This window comes from Frieseomelitta varia, unplaced genomic scaffold (genome assembly GCF_011392965.1).
Source record: "Frieseomelitta varia isolate USP_RPSP 00005682 unplaced genomic scaffold, Fvar_1.2 scaffold_634, whole genome shotgun sequence".
In the NCBI taxonomy this organism is placed as follows: Eukaryota; Metazoa; Arthropoda; class Insecta; order Hymenoptera; family Apidae; genus Frieseomelitta; species Frieseomelitta varia.
In genome coordinates, this window is record NW_025110406.1 from 192,836 (window position 1) to 208,752 (window position 15,917).

The following is a 15,917-nucleotide window of genomic DNA, read 5'->3' on the forward strand; positions in this document are numbered from 1 at the left end:
TCGTCAAATGCCTCGCCGGTAATCTCTCGCGGGCGAATTGAATGGAAATCCAAAGGCGTGCAAAGTTGACGTCCAGAGTTATTCCACTCTTGAAAACGATCTGGGACATTCGATTGGGGAAAAACGGCGAGGCTGAAAGGAGGAAATGGGCAAAACAAGTGGGTGAATGGAGTCGCTTGGCACGAAGTCGTGGCTGCGTCTTAGCCAGGCGGGGAGACAAGCTTTTCCATTAAGTCGCGCGGCCGGTTTCTTTCCACGCGCGTACACGAGAAGGATGCCGGCAATAGAATTGCTAATCCGGCGATAAACACTTCGAAACGGCGCACGGACGAGTACTTTACGCGGCTGCGGTGTAACCTGCATCCAGGGCCATTAATGCACTCGCCGAGAAAAAGCTGCGCGGGTGCAGCGCACCGTGAAATAAAGCCGCGGGTCGAAGGGATCACGCGACGATGTGGGTACGTTTCCGAAGGCTGCCAGTAAACGACGACGACGAATTTCCCTTTGCATCCACCTACCAGCCAGACTTCTCAGCACCAGATTCTCCGCGCCGCTTTAATAAACCGGTTTTTTGCTCTGCCCCGATCGAACATCCCGATGGGAATAAATTTCCGTCGAGCGTCTTCCAACTTTGACCAACAACAAGTCAAACCCGAACGATTCTTGCTTGTTTACCTCGATTTTTCTAAATCGTCGTACAATCGAAGCATCGAATCGAATCCAGTCTGCGGAAAATTCACCGTTCCTCCTGCCAGATACCGAGTTCGTCTCGATGAACTTGGAACTCGGGGACGAAAAATAACCTGTCGGTTTCCCAGAACAAAAGTCGCCATAAATATCATCGCCATCGTGTGTGTGTGTGTGTGTGTGTGTGTTTGAGAGAATTTATTCTCAAGCAAAGACCGTAAAAACCTGCCGACGAGTAGAAATACGCAATTTCTGTCTTGTGTCCTCGTCAAACAGAAACTGTTGAAATTGTTTGCTGCCGTTTCTTTCATCTCGTCTGTGAGCCACCCCCTCTCCTTCCACCCTTCCGCCGTTGCTGGGAAAGAAATTCCGGTGCCCAGGGTAACGGGAAATTAATCTGGAGGACCTTTTATTCGCCAGGAAAGCTTAACCTGGCCCCAGCCACGCGTTACGCTCGATTTAATCTCATGACCAAAGCTGTATCAATTACCCTCTGTCTTCTTGCTCGCTCTGTTTCTTTCCGCTCGCTTGCCCGCCCACTCCTCCCGCAACAGCAACGGGATTACACAGGGGGTTTAAAAATGCAGGCACCTTCGCGGCCTCGCCCCCCTGGCTAAGATTGAGCCATTGATCTTTGCAACTCTCGGATGCCTCCTTCTTCTCCTTCGTTCGCGACTACGCGCAGTTTCAGAAGTCGATTCGTGTAAAGGCCGCTTGATATACAACGTAATATTGAGAAACGCGCGTAACGACCGCAACGTATTCGCAATGGCCGAAATGGTTCTTCCATTGCTCGCCGCCGTTCGGAGAACAATGCGATGGGAAAGAAGTATGTTTTACGTCTGCTCGAGAGAATTTTCTTTCTAGAAAATCTAGCCTCTCTTGCTTGGTCTTCTACTCTCTTCGTAATTTTGAAAATTAATTTTTTGTTAGGAACTGCGTATTTAATAGTTGGAGGACTCTGTCTCTCGGCGAACATGTCATGTTCAATTCACACGTATTTGAAAAAAAAAGAAAAACATGGAGGTATTTAATAAACGAGACATTACTTTACGAAACTTTGGGTCCAAGAAAATTTCATTCAAATCTCGCTCAAACACTCGTTCTGCCATTACAAAAGGAACGAAGCAGAAAATCTCGAACCTGGTTCGATAACCAGGACTCTTCTTAAAATGCGTTGCTCTTGAAACGTGCTCTCTTATTTTGGCAGGAACAATGGTTTCGGCCCACTCGATAGCCTGCTTTTCGAAAGGCTGCGCACGCATTCAGCGACATTTATCCTTTCGCAACGGGAGAAAGAGCTTTTCACCGGGGCTGCCCCTGTGAAAACGCAACAGTTTTCATTTCCTTGTGTACGGGGGTCTTTCGACATCGGTCGTCATTCAGTGTAGAAAAATTGCGAAACGTCACGTAAGAGGCTTCGATCCTGCTCTCGCTTCTAAAAATTTAAAAAGAATCTTTCGACAAACTGACAAGGCCCGCAAAGAAGCTCGAATCTTTCATACTTTGCAACCTTTTTGCTTCGCGAAAGCGCCTCGCATTCAATTGGACGAACTTGGGCTTGTCCGTACTTTTGAAACTTGACTGTCTTTAGCTTCCAAGGATTTCAACACAATTTTTACAAATGTCGTCGTTTTCATTCTTTCGAGAAAAGGCAAGGTAATTGAGATTTTTCACGAGGAAACGTAAAAAAGTCGCTCCTATCTCGTCCAGTTTCGGAATTCTCACACGAGAGTCTCTCATTTTTGTAAAGAAACTGTGTAGCGAAACGACTTGCGCCTCCAAAGTAGCCAGGGGATAAAATTGAATCGTAATGGTCGGCAAAAAATAAAAGTGCAATCCCGCTATTTGTACGTAAAACGAAAATGCTACGAAAACCATCGAGGTTTTCTTGGCAGTACATCCACTTGCTTCTTCTATCTCTCCCTCCCTCATCCGCTCTCCTCCTCTGACTGACGATTTATCGCGGTGAGTTGTTACGTCGCAACGGTTATCGCGACGCGTTATCGTCTCTCTCTCTCTCTCTCTCTCTCTTTATTTCCCCTGGATTTTCATCCGGATCCATCGAAACGAGAGGCTGGAGATCAAGAGAATTCGCGCGAACGCGAAAGGGGAAAAGTTTCTTTTCCGGTGGGTGGTGCCGGCGACAAATACCGTTTCCACCTCGATCCGATAGCAATCGAGAGAAAACAAACGCCTGGCCGAGCAGCCCTTGGACTTGGGTCTGCCCCGACGACGACGGATTACTCAGCTCCGAGCCTTTCCCTCCTTCTTCTTCTTCCGTTTGTTCGTCGACTTTTGCGCCTCGCTGCTCCGGGCTACGGTGCTTTTGCGGGCCGAGGGCTGACGCTCGTTCTTTGCTCGTTCTTTTTACGACCGTGGGAGGGAAAATTCGAGCCCGCTGGAAAATTATTCGATCGTGTGGCTTTCACCCTCCGCTCTCCCTCGTCCCTGGTAAAAGTTTGCGCGATGACTGTGGAATTAACGAGTACTCTTGACATCAACGCTGTCCCCTTAATAAAATCGGAGACGTTGCTTTTCTCACGGGAAATTTCGTACGCGACGAAGTTGACGGATGAAAGTAAAATTATAAATTTTAAATTTCTTTTTTTGTTTTATTTCTTTTTTTTTTTTTTTGGAGGGGAGGCTTGTTCCGAGAAAAAGTGAATCTGTCAGGAAGGATTACAAAAATAATTCATTTTCTGGGGCAACGCTGGTACGACGTGCCACGCACGTCGGGAATTTTTTTGATCCCAAATCGCAACATTTTCTCAGTTTCAGGTATATTTAAGTGCAACCCAGGCGAAACAAATGACAAGTTCATTACCTCTTAATAATTTCTATCCAGTGATGTCATACCGACGAGTTGAAAAGAAGGAGAAAGCGACGAATCATTGTATACGAGTTTGGTCACTCGTTATGGTCCGCGAACCAGTTGCCAGCGCAAGGAGGTTAAGGAGCAAGCTCGAGGAATTCTTAAACGCAGAGGGCCAAGAGCAACTAATGCGCTCGATTTTGCATCCTCTTGCTTCTTTGATGTTTCAAAGCCGTCGTATCTGGCTGATCGCGCGATAGATTGACGCGCTGAAAGCATTAGCGACGCATCGTAGTCAAACGAGCCGATCGTTAATTTCGGAATTCTGCGTCGTGAAACGACGGCTTGCATGAAGAACGGGATTAAATAACAGCCGACAAATTCCTACAATGCACCAGAATTACGTCGTTTTGCGAACAACGGCGATAATTAAACGGGGGGAGAGCTCGTAAGCGACACTTAAACTGACAATACATTACGTATGTATAGAGTTGCCGAAACTGCTGCTTGTAAAATTGATTCGCCATTCCTATTTCAAGTGGCATCCATTAATTCGTAATCGAATCGTGTATTTATTATTCCGTAAATATCGATTATCCGATTAAACGATGAAGCTTCTATTTCACACCAACGGCTCGGGCCGGCATTTAGAAACGAAGCTCGATTGCGCTCGAGCGCGTGGAAACTCCTCGTTCGAATGGAAATCTCGACGTTCTACTATTTGGATAACGCCCGGCCGTTTTAAAAATACTTGACGATCCACGTTGCCGCGAATCAAAAATTCTAATCCAACTCGACGACTCGAGCGTATTATCAAACAATCCTCGACGACATTTTCTTTTTCAGATTTAAAAAATCACAGAATTTGACGTGCGAATTAACCACTTACGCTGGCAACTGATTGCGGACCATAACGAGTGACCGAACCGTATACAATAATTCGTCGTTTTCTTTTTTTCAACTCGTTGAACTATGATATCACTGGATAGAAATTATTGACAGGTAATAAATTTATTATTTGTTTTGCCTGGATTATACTTAAATATAGTTAAAACCGAGAAAATATTGCAAAAAAAATTCTCGACGTCATTCCAGCGCAAGAACTTAAATGAAACTTGGTACGATCAAAAAAATGATGTTTATTTTTCACTTCAACGTTCGCGCTGTCACAATTTTTACACGCATGCCATACCAAGCACGTGGAGAAATATTTCTTTATACTTTTGTGTACGTGTTAACCCGCGAACTTGATCTCAGATTGTTTCGTGATTGTCGATTTTAGCTTAGGAAACTTAACGTGATTAATATCGAAGAAGAAACTTTCGTCTCGATGAAACTTGCGAACTTTCTCAAACAGCCGGGGCTCGTTTCTTGCTTGCTTACCCACCGAAAAACCGTCTTGATCATAAAGCTGTGACGTTGTCGTTAGAAAGACGTTAAAGACGTCGGGGGAAAGCGATTCCGATCGATCTCCAACAGTTTCGCGAGCATCTTGTGCATCTTGCCACCGGACCGCGCCGGTCGATCCCCAAGGGAGAGAGACCATTCCGGTGTGTAATACTGTATAACCGTGCTGCATTACATACGGGCAGTGAGGTATGCGAGAGAGGTGTGTATGCTGGTTGCAACAACAGCAGCTGGATTCGAGGCCGACTCGGAGAGAGACCAGCCTCGCCACCACGGGGTGAATAGCCGTGCCGGTATGTTTCTGGCTGGCTGCCAGGCCCGGTAACTAGTCGTACCACCACATTAATAGAGTTTTATTGTTATTTACTGTGACAACGGCCCGTTATTAACGAGAGCTTGGCGCGCGTGGCTCTCTCTCTCTCTCTCTCTCTCTCTCTCTCTCAACACTGACCGACATTGTTGTTGATTCTCCGTGCACTCGGCTACTTGGCTAACTTTGATCCACCCGTTGCTCCCTTTGGTTTCGCCGGCGCCATCGAAATCGCTGTTGTTTAGCTAAGCAGTTTAGCTTTCGACTTCGTTCCGCTTGTAAACGGACAATTATCCGTCATTGTGCGGCAATGCGGGTGAAAATGACGTCGCGGTTGAATAATGCTCGGGGGAGAGGAGGTTTTTCGCCTCCCCCCCACCGTTCTTCTGAACGCGGGTGATTGACGCGACGGTGCCTTTGTAAAATCCCGGCGCGGATTTGTCTGCTTGATCGTCAGAGGGTGGTGTATTTGTACACTGTTGTATTCGGACGGCGTTGGTACGACTAATTTCAGGGGTGAGATATCGACCGTGGGACTCCGAGTGTTTTTGAAGCGCGTGCTCCCCGCGCGCGTGGTGATTGATGAATCATCTTTGCGGAAAATTGAGCGATCCGGGTGGAAAATTAAAAGATTCGCTGGCTGGAATGAACTTGTCGAGGGGGGATTCGACAAGTTCTGAAATGGAAAAGGGAAGTGAAAGAGGTCGGGCACTAGTCGGACATGGACGCGGATCTCTTTTCAAACCGTTGGGCGAAACGTAATTATTGCTTGGATGTGTAACATCGCTACACGCGCAACGAAATTACCTTGGTAAGATAATTTCAACGGCACGATACGTAAACAGCTAGAGCGTTTAGCGCCGTGCAAGTTCTCTCGTTTGGGCCAGCGCAAACAAGAGTCTGCGACAATTAGATTGTCTCATTATGCAGATCAAAGCTCTGCCGTTCAATTGAATTATATTTACAATGCTCGTCGTACAGCGCAAAGACACGCAGACTCGTTAATCGTCCTACGCGTTTAATAAATATATGTTTGCATCTCTCGAAGTGATCGTCGTAAATCAACGACGACAGGATCCAGTCTGAAACGAGTTTCATTGTTTCCCGGCAATAGCGAAGAAAGACGATCGTAAATCATTCGCCTCCAATCCGCGAAAAGCGTTTCAATCGCGGATAAATCGGAAGCAAACTTCGCAATGAGCTGGATGGAACAGAAAAAAAAAGGAAAAAAAGAGAAAAATGGAACGACGACGTAATAACCTCGTCGAGACGAGGTCATTTCACGCGTTGTTAATTAAAAGCCAGCCGGTAGTGTTGTTCGTTAAAACGCGCAGCTTCATGCATGCGCACATATTCTCGTCTCCTTTCTCTCTCTCTGCTCTTTGGACTTAATGGACGCGTATCGCGGTTAAAACATAATACAATATTAAAACCGCGCAGTAATTAGCGTACGGACTGGTTGATGACGCATGATAACGATGGAATCGAATAATTATTCGCCGACGGACGTACATTTGCAGAAACCGGTCCGCGTCGATCTCGGATTTTCATCGATTTTCCCATCGTTTTATCCCCTTTTGCGTTCGACAGACGCAGTGACAGTGACCGATCGCGAAACGGGAAATGAGCGACTTTGAGAAAAGTGGTTTATTAATTGCGTCAACGTGAGCATTATTCCCGGTCGTGCCTCTCCCCTGAAACGTAATTTCACGAATCTGAGACGAGACCGAGGATTCAATGAGGACTGCTGGATTATTGGAAAATTGTCCGTGTAAGAGAATTTCTGTCGCGATGCCGAGTTTTACGAATCTTGCAAGCTTGAATTCACAAGCGGTTTATTTTAGAAAATCTGCAACAAATGATATTTCTTACGCAAGGAGAAGGTTCTGATTTTTTTTTTTTTTGTTTGATAAATATCGGCAGTTTTCCCGGCGGAATGTACGAAATGACAGTTGGAAATTTTATAAATAACTGTACAAATTTGTTGCTGTGACACTGTGACAACTGACTTCAGACTTTCGTTTTTTACCACTTAAATGATACAGTTAATATTAATTTCCATTCCCGACAGAAACATGATTCTTATTATGAACTACAATGATTCATAATCATCGAGTATTTAGACACGTTTCTAATGTTGATAGATATTTTCACTTGATTATTTATATTAATACTTCTTGGACAATCAAAGCTAAGTGTTTCATCAGCTTTTCTGTGCAGCGTTTCTGTGCAATTTTTCACCAGCCTCGATCTCATCTCCTCTGAACAGTAGAAAAAACTAGCTATGAATTCTTCGGTTTAATATCCCCGCGAAATTTTCGTGCGATCGACGTTCAAACTTGCCGCCACGTTCGCGAACGAATTACCCAACGAATTTTAACTAACTCGTCTCTGGTTGCACGTTTTTTCCACCCGCCCGCCGCCGGTCGGATTTTTCGAAAAAGTTTGGAACAAAAGGCGCACGGCGGCCGACACAGTTTCGCGACAGGTCGTTGACAAAAGGCCGTTTCGTCGAACGAGTCCGCGAGAGTATGAGAAACGGCCACCGCCACACGTTTTATAAAGTTTACGCGCGCCGCTCGCGCGATGTTCTCGTGACTGACACACACACACACACACACACACACACACACTCACACACACACACACAGAGCACGGAATTTCGCGGAACGGTGTACGGTCGAGAGGTGATTTTCAGCTGGATGGAAATACGTATGTGCGAGCGCTTGAAGAAACGCTCCATTACCCGGCCTCCTCTGGCTTCTCTTTTCCGTTTTGCGTCAGACATTTTCAACGACACGATCGCCATCCCGCACCGGGAATTAAAAGAACCTCGAAATTTCGAATTCGAAATGTTCGAACGACGGGTCGAATCCTTTATTAACTTTTTTTAGTGAGTCGTGTCAAAAAACACACATACATAGAACCGTCCGTGATTGGATTAACGATTCTCGAACATTCGAACCATTGCAAGAGAGAGAGAGAGAGAGAGAGAGAGATGGCGAATGGGAACGAATCGACAAGAGGATGACTCGATCCCGAATGCCGACAGTTATTAGTAGGAATTATCAAGTGGAATAAATGCGAGCAAGCTTTTCGACGGACACGTCGGCGCTATTACGCCGAGATATGGCAGCTATTGTAAATGACGAAGAATGAGGCGTTATAAGCGACGTTTATGAGACACGGGCTTGATTAACGCGTAATCACGCTGTCGGGCGATTGAACGGGAACTAATATTGCCAGCGCGAATGCCGTCAGGATTTTTGTGCTACGTGGAAATCGTGTACGCTGTCGTTTATTCATTTGGCCGGAATAATTCGACCAATTATGTCGCACACGCTATTTTGACATTACCCTTTTATCGCGAATCGAACAGTTTTTCTCATGTTTCAACGAGTTTCACCGAGCAACGATTTCCGCTAATATCTTCAATATTTAGGCTAATATAATAATTTTATATTATAGCGAGCGAGTCGGAAAAATTCCAGCGTACAGCGTGCGTCGAGAGAACGCCCGAAGAACAAAACAACGCGATCGTTATCGAAACGATTGCGTGCACGCGTAAAAATTTCTCTCGCCTATGCAAATACCGAAGGGGAGAGGATATTTCGAATTCCCCGCGAATTCCGCGAATTCTAGTCACTCCGCCTCTCTTATCGCGAAATAAAATATTTTGAATCCAACAACCGGCCGGGTCTGCGGCAATCACGAACCCTGTTTCCTCTCCGCGTGATTGACGCGGTCCCTGTGAAACGAGCGTAGGCTTGAAACCTCGAGCGTCTGGGAAGAGGAGGGGGTGGGGGCGGGGGTTGATTGCGAATCCCAGCAAGCAGCAGCACCCCTTAGAGCGAGACGCGCCGTTACCCAGCATGCTCCATTTACTCCGATACGAATACGTGTATTACATCCGTGGTATCGAAAGTCCTCATCCTACGTGGCACACTCTCCCACCCCCCTCCTCCTCGCCGCCCCTGTGCACCAGCCATTTTACGCGAAACGACAGCCATCCGCGACGAAACGATCCGACGTTTCGCGGCGAGAATTTCGCAGGGATTTCAGCCAGATCGAAACACACACTGCGGACGATTCGCCCTGTCGGCGAATTTTTCTCATACGAAAGTTGCGCCAAGTGACGAATTTCGTCCGTTTTGTTTCCTTGTTGATCTAGGAATTTCCGGTCGATTTTGTTTTGCGAGATCTTCCAACTCCAATATCTCTCTTTTCTGTTGTTTTTCTTTTTTTTTTTTCTTTTTTCTCTTTCTCTCTAGCGTGTATTCTTTCAGGCATTCAGAGAGCAGCGGTTATTGGGGAATGTAGAGGCGCGAAAATTCAGTCGATCTTTTTTCTTTTCTCAACGCCAGCGGTTACGAGAATTAACTTCTGGCGTTTCTTAGCGCGGAAACTCGAGCCTTTTTTTTTCGCAAACAGGCTCAACTATCTGCGGTGGAACAGCGCGGAGTGAATTCGCGCGTTTTATATCGTGCTCGTGGAAATTCTTCTTACGCTCGAATCCGTCAGAGGGAGGAAATTCGCGCGTAATTTAACTCATCCGTTTTTCTTAATCGTACAAACAACGTGCGGAAAATCGACGACTTTGAAATGTCTGTAATTTTCCGTGCCGCTCTTAAATAAAAACGCAGAATATCTCGATTCGATGGAGAGAGAGAAAAACGACATTAGCGGATGCTCGTCGCTCGCAAACGGGAATCTTAAACGAGACTGCTCGGTTATTAAATGCATCGTGTTCCGCGAGATCGAGCGGAAGTAATAACTCGTGTGCATAGAGATAAAAATCGTGTGCGCGGGCGCAAGGCCAATTAAGAGTTTAAAGTTGGAAAAAGAGGTTTATCTCTCCGTCTTCTGCTCTTTTTCTTTCTTTTTTCTTTTTTTTTTTTTTTTTTTTGTCGTCAGTTTACTGTCCGTAAACAGCCAATGTGATGGCATTGGAAGCGTGGAAAAAGCGCTCAGGTGTATGGCGCGCAGCGTCGAATTGATCGCTTAATAATGCAAATGCGATTTCAGTCTTTAATGCCGGTCTGAGCATTCGTCGCTTAATAGGATCGCATTTAAAGAATCGTCCCGGGTTCCGCCGGTATCGGTGACAAATATTGACCTTTTCTTCTTTTTCTTTTCCTATCTCGAGGAAAACTTTTCGTTTCCTTTTTCATCGGCAGCTGCATATTGAACTTGCATTCTCGTGCCTTCACACGTGAAATTTTCGCGAAACTGAAAGCTAAAAAACAAGAGAGAAGGTCACATCATCTACAGAGTATCGTATTTTTTAGACCAACTGCTTTGCTCAATGTTCAATTTGATTTAAAAACATTTCGCCAAGGGTGAATAAAGTCCTTTCGGCCAGCGTGCGATGTGCATTTCCGAATCCTCGGAGGAACTGGGGCAAATCCATCGGTTTTTCTCAATTAACCGCGGACAACGATTCAGCGTGTTACAAAATCGACCGAGCGTGTGTCATCGCGCCACGTAGAAGAGTAATAAATCGAGGTGATCTCGCCTCGACAGGACGACGAGGTTGGAATTGAAAAGAAGTTGGTCAACGGATCGCTCAAAATCCACTTGGATACACACACATATGTATATATATAAATAAATTGGATTTTGTTTTCTCGATGGGAAACCAACAGGCACAAAGTACGTTGATTTTTTGAGCACGCGTTTGCACGATATAATGAATTTTATAAACAGAGCAAACTCTAGAAGCTAGTTTTACCAGAGATGGTATATTCAATTTTCATAATAATCATAATTGGGATGAAGAAAACCCACATGTTATTGTGCATTCAAGACATCAACACCAGTTTAGTTTAAACGTATGGANGTATGCGGTTTATGCACGATGGAGCTCCGCCGCATTTTAGCCGAGTGGCTAGGCAATTTTTAAATCAACACTTTGCAAATAAATAGATTGGTCGTGGAGGTTGCATTGCATGGCCTGCTCGTTCTCCGGATTTGAATCCATTAGATTTTCATTTGCGGGGACAATTAAAATCTATTGTATACGCAACATCGATTGAACATGCTGAAATACTACGAAATAGAATAGAGCAAGGCTTGCGACAAATTCGAGAAACACCAGGAATGATAGAGAGAGTAACCAGATGAATGACAAGACGCGTGCAAGGCTTGTCTTCAAACGCAAGATGGTCATTTTGAGCATCTTTTGTAAAAGTAAATTAAAACAGAAAATTCATTATATCTCATAAACGAAGACAGATAGGACATATATTAGTTTTTTTCATTATTATATTTAGGCGTATAATCAGCTCCCGAAGTGAGTCTCACAAGTTACGAAACACCTTGTATATATATATATATATATGTTGTCGTGTCGCGAGAATTATAGCTTCGCCACAAATCTTGATTAACCTCCATCGTCCTTCTCTCTTCCAAGTTTCAGAGTCTCTCGGTGACGGAAGAGCGTAACATCCATTTTCATCCCTCAATGACGCGCGTCTTGTTCACGAGGGTGATGGTCCGTTCGTCGAGCGTCACCCGAATTAAATTCAAGGAGGGAGAGTAGGAGGATGGCCGACACACTTCGGAAATAATATTCGTCCTTTAATGACGTTCAAAATCATATTATGGATCCGCGTAATTGTTCGCGGGAGAAATTTCGATATTAACGATATTGCGCGAAATTGTTTGATAAATAGAAATTGAAGTTATTATATAACGGTTGGTATGTATCGCGCGTATATCCGGTAATTTCACTTAAATTGGAACGGCGGAGCATCGAACATTCCGCTTTGCAATAAATTATTTAGCAAGAATTCAATTGTCCCTTTAATAGGTGTTCAGTTGGCGGGAACATGGATTTCGATGGCAATTCGTGCCCTTCGGATCGTGAAACACGTGTCCTTTGCGGAAGGGACTTCCTGTAACCGGAAAAATCGCGCGATGTTTCGTTCAATGATTGCGAGAAATATTTGCGAAACAGTGGGATAACATTTTCCTTTTAAAAAGAAAACGCAAAGATGCAGTGATACGCATCTCTGTAAAGAGTGGAACGGATTTCAGATGGCCTTTATTAAAGTGTAAAATTCAACTTTCATTATCCCGTTATTTAATTCATTTACAGACAATACAGCAGTGTAATTTTTTTTGGTATTCACCCTCTCTGCCGCGCGTACAGTTTTCTTTTTGTCGTTTCTCTTCACCGGCCTCTGCTCCAAGCTTGATCAACGTGCGTTGGTCAGTGACAGATGCTCAGTCAGCGTTTTTTCTCTCTCTCTCTCTCTCTCTCTCTCTCTCTCTCTCCCCCGTTACTACTTGATTTACGCAGCTCTCTGAAATATAGTAAATATACATCACGGCGATTGAACGCTGCGTGTATGCTTTTTAAATGTCATTGTTCGAGCACTGTAATTCGCGGACTAATTCGGATATACTTGAAAATTAAAATTCCATCGAAATAAAGAGAGAGAAAGAGAGTAAATAACCGATCGATCAAATAGAACTATCGCGAACGAATCTATTGGAATCTAAACGAGGAACAAAAGGAAAATGTTGCAAGTATCCCCCGTGGATTGCTTTTGCGTTTTACGCTGAAATTTTTCATCAGTCGTGTATGGACAGATGGGAACGGTCTCGTTACATTCGTTAAACGATCGACTGCGATAAATAAATCGTCGACAACTACCGTCTGATTTCACTTCCTGGCGCGAGCTGCGCGTGAAATATGCGAACGCGCCGACAATGGCCGTTCAATGTAGCAGCGACATGTGCCGTCGTCGACCAATCACGCGCCCGCCACAGCATCTATTGTAGTTACTTGTTTTATACGACTTGTTTCAATCTCCATTGTGCACCGCGCTATTTACAGAGGAATTGTACGAAGTCCCGTAACCAGGTCCCGAAGTAAAAAATTCTGCCGTGCACTTTGTTTCGTTGATCAACGCCGACCGTTCCGTAAGAGCGCACGTATTTCCCTGCGAAATACCGTCAAAAAGTGACGGTTGCTCTCGTAGAATTAGAGCTCTTTTTCTGTTTTTCTTTGTAAATAAATATTTCGATCGGATCGATTTTATTACGGGAAAAATTAAACGAGAAATCCTTTGTCTGGTTTCAGCTGGTTTTCGCGTGTCGATGTCCCGTGGAAGTTTAATTAAATGTAATTTCACTTGTCTGCCCGCAGTCTTCGGTCGACCGAAATCGAACTGTAACGCTGTACGAATTTGTTTCAGGATCTCAGCGCCGTTTCAAGTGGCCGCCGTAATTTTGGTCCTGGCCGCTACAATTTCGGCTTTAATTGGACATTGTTATTCGGATCACAGAACTCTGGTCGCCTGTGGATTATTTCTTCTCAGTGGTAAGCATCCGTGCCAAAATCACCGCCGAGTAAAAACAAAATTAGCCGTTTGTTGAACTCCTCGCAATATGTTTTTGCTTCGGGGCGAGACATTGCCGTTTTATTTGTACCTTCCACGCCGGACGAAGGATCGAAGTCAAAAGTGATACAGTAAGGGGAAAAGTTAGGACTCGTTGAAATTAAAAAAAGAAAAAAAGAGGAAGAATACGTTGCAATCTGTTCGACGAATTTTCGTCCAGCAAGCTGCAACTTTGCCGAGACTTCTATCTCTCTGCTCGGTGATCACTTCTCCGCGTGTTACGGGAAATTTTTAAAAAGCCAGAAAAACCAGAAAAATTTCCTCCCCCTCCCCTCAAGAAGGAAGTTAGAATCGCTCGGAATTAGAAAGCAAGCTGCGGTTGTGAGTCGGCGCAATCTGCACGAGCCAGATAGTACGTTTCACACTTTTAACACCGTCCGAGGTTTATAAAGAGAAATGTCAGCCAGACCGAGCACCATAAAGTCTCATAAAAACTGCTCGTGTGGTACAGCGGTCGCTTCTAATCAGCGATGATCCGGCAAAAAATCGCCGGTTTGAGATAAGGCCGCCGTGGAAACGCAGTGATTAACACTGGTGGACGTTCTCGCAGCCACCGCCACGACCGAAAAGAAACGATAAAAAGGCGGAAAAGGAGGGGCGGCGATTTTTGAAAGCCGTCGGAGTCGTTTGTTCGCTGGTCACGTATCGAGTCTCTCTCTCTCTCTCTCTTTCTCACCATTTTTCTTTCTTTTCTTTCGTTTCCTCTACGACTCCAGAACCACTTGGTGGTGTATCAACCGCACTTTCTCCCTGTTGAAAAGCTAACAATGTGCGATGCTCTGGCGCACGAGCTTCACGCGTGAACAATTCATAGATCACGTGTACGAACGTTGCTGACTTCTTCTAATACTCGGCTCTGTTTCGACGACGGGGATGAATTGTTTCGTCCGCGTGGCAGGATCGCACCGAAAACAAATTATTCGACTTTTTTTTTTCTTCGATTTCGTTACGTGCATTACGTGCGAAGAGATGTAAATTGGTTTTTTACGTTTTGACATGAAATTTAACTGTTTTTTTTTTTTTTTTTTTTTTTTTTTGTATGAAATTTAGTTGTTTTTTTTTTTTTTTTTTTTTTTTTTAATCGAAAGAGGATAAAATTTCGCCTGTATCGTCTGCGTAACACACGGAAGCCCGATCATTTTACCAAGACACGTGAAGGGATGAAATTTCCAATCGGACGTGATCAAAAATATCGGGTCGATCGATCGGAAGGATAGTGAAAAAACAACGAGAGCCATCGAGGGAGTTTCCAACTGCGGGGCAAATGCGTCCGGGAGGGGGTGTGCGTGAACGCAAAACGGAAGGGACGGATGAAAATCGAGCAAAAGTGCATATCCTGGGGAAGCTTCTGGATGGAGTAGATCGATTAAAAATTGCTCGGATGGGATCGTCGCCCGACCGGAAGGATAAAACGCGCGACGTCCCTCTGCCTTCAACTTCCGGCCAAATGATTCGACGATCGTCTGCCAGGCTGTAATTAGCGGCCAGTTTATCGAGTCCCGGAGCTCGTTTCGAGAGAAAGCTCCGCTTCCGTTTGCCACCAGCAAATCAGCAATATCTCTCACCGGCTGCAGCGTTTGATGTTTCAGATATTACGATGTTCGGACAATTTTTTCTAAATAATTTGCTGCAAAACGACGAGTTTAACAAATGTTCAAATTGTACGGATGCGTGGTTTTTTAAAAAAGTAATCCCGTTGTAGTTTGAAGAATTACAAGTTTCGTTTCGATGAAAAAGACTCGAGTTGAGAAACAAAGGGCCACTGTGTTTCACGAGATAAATAAATAATTATTCTACGACGCGTAGCGTACTGTACGTATATCGTTGTTGGACAGTAAAAGGATTAAACTGTCGCATACAGTCGCAGAGATGCTCGTTCTGAATGCGAAAAATAAAATCACGTTAATATAAATTGAGTATACATTCATTCAAAGGAGGAATTATAATCAAATAATCCTTCACTCTATTTTTCTAATTTAATTCCCCCAACTCTCTCCATGTTATCACGTCGTCCATGCTCAATTTATTCGTACATTGAACTATCGGAGAATACAATGTGCGCTTCGCTGGTAAATATTTTTTCTCCAAAGAGGTGGGACCGTGATTAACGGAACAAGAACAAATAGCTGGAAATCGAGAAGAAGCGTTGTACAACCAAAATTGAGGTAATTGAATAAGAATTTTTATTAATAATATTTTATTAATATTTTATTAATTAAATAACTTTCACCGCGAACGTTCATGATGCCCCTTTCGAGGAGTACTTGCACTTGCGAACAGATTCCTTTCC

At 44.5% G+C, this 15,917-nt stretch overlaps 1 protein-coding gene across 1 annotated transcript in view; it reads left to right on the plus strand.

The window, feature by feature from the left end:
- The window catches only part of LOC122534731, a 122,990-nt gene extending 107,983 nt beyond the window's left edge, over window positions 1-15,007 (plus strand). Inside the window, exons 4-5 of the mRNA XM_043665657.1 lie at window positions 13,424-13,548; window positions 14,716-15,007. Coding sequence (XP_043521592.1) covers window positions 13,424-13,548; window positions 14,716-14,747 — 157 coding nt within the window. The 3' untranslated portion in view covers window positions 14,748-15,007. The remainder of the gene's footprint in view (window positions 1-13,423; window positions 13,549-14,715) is intronic.
- Window positions 15,008-15,917: the final 910 nt, after the last annotated feature.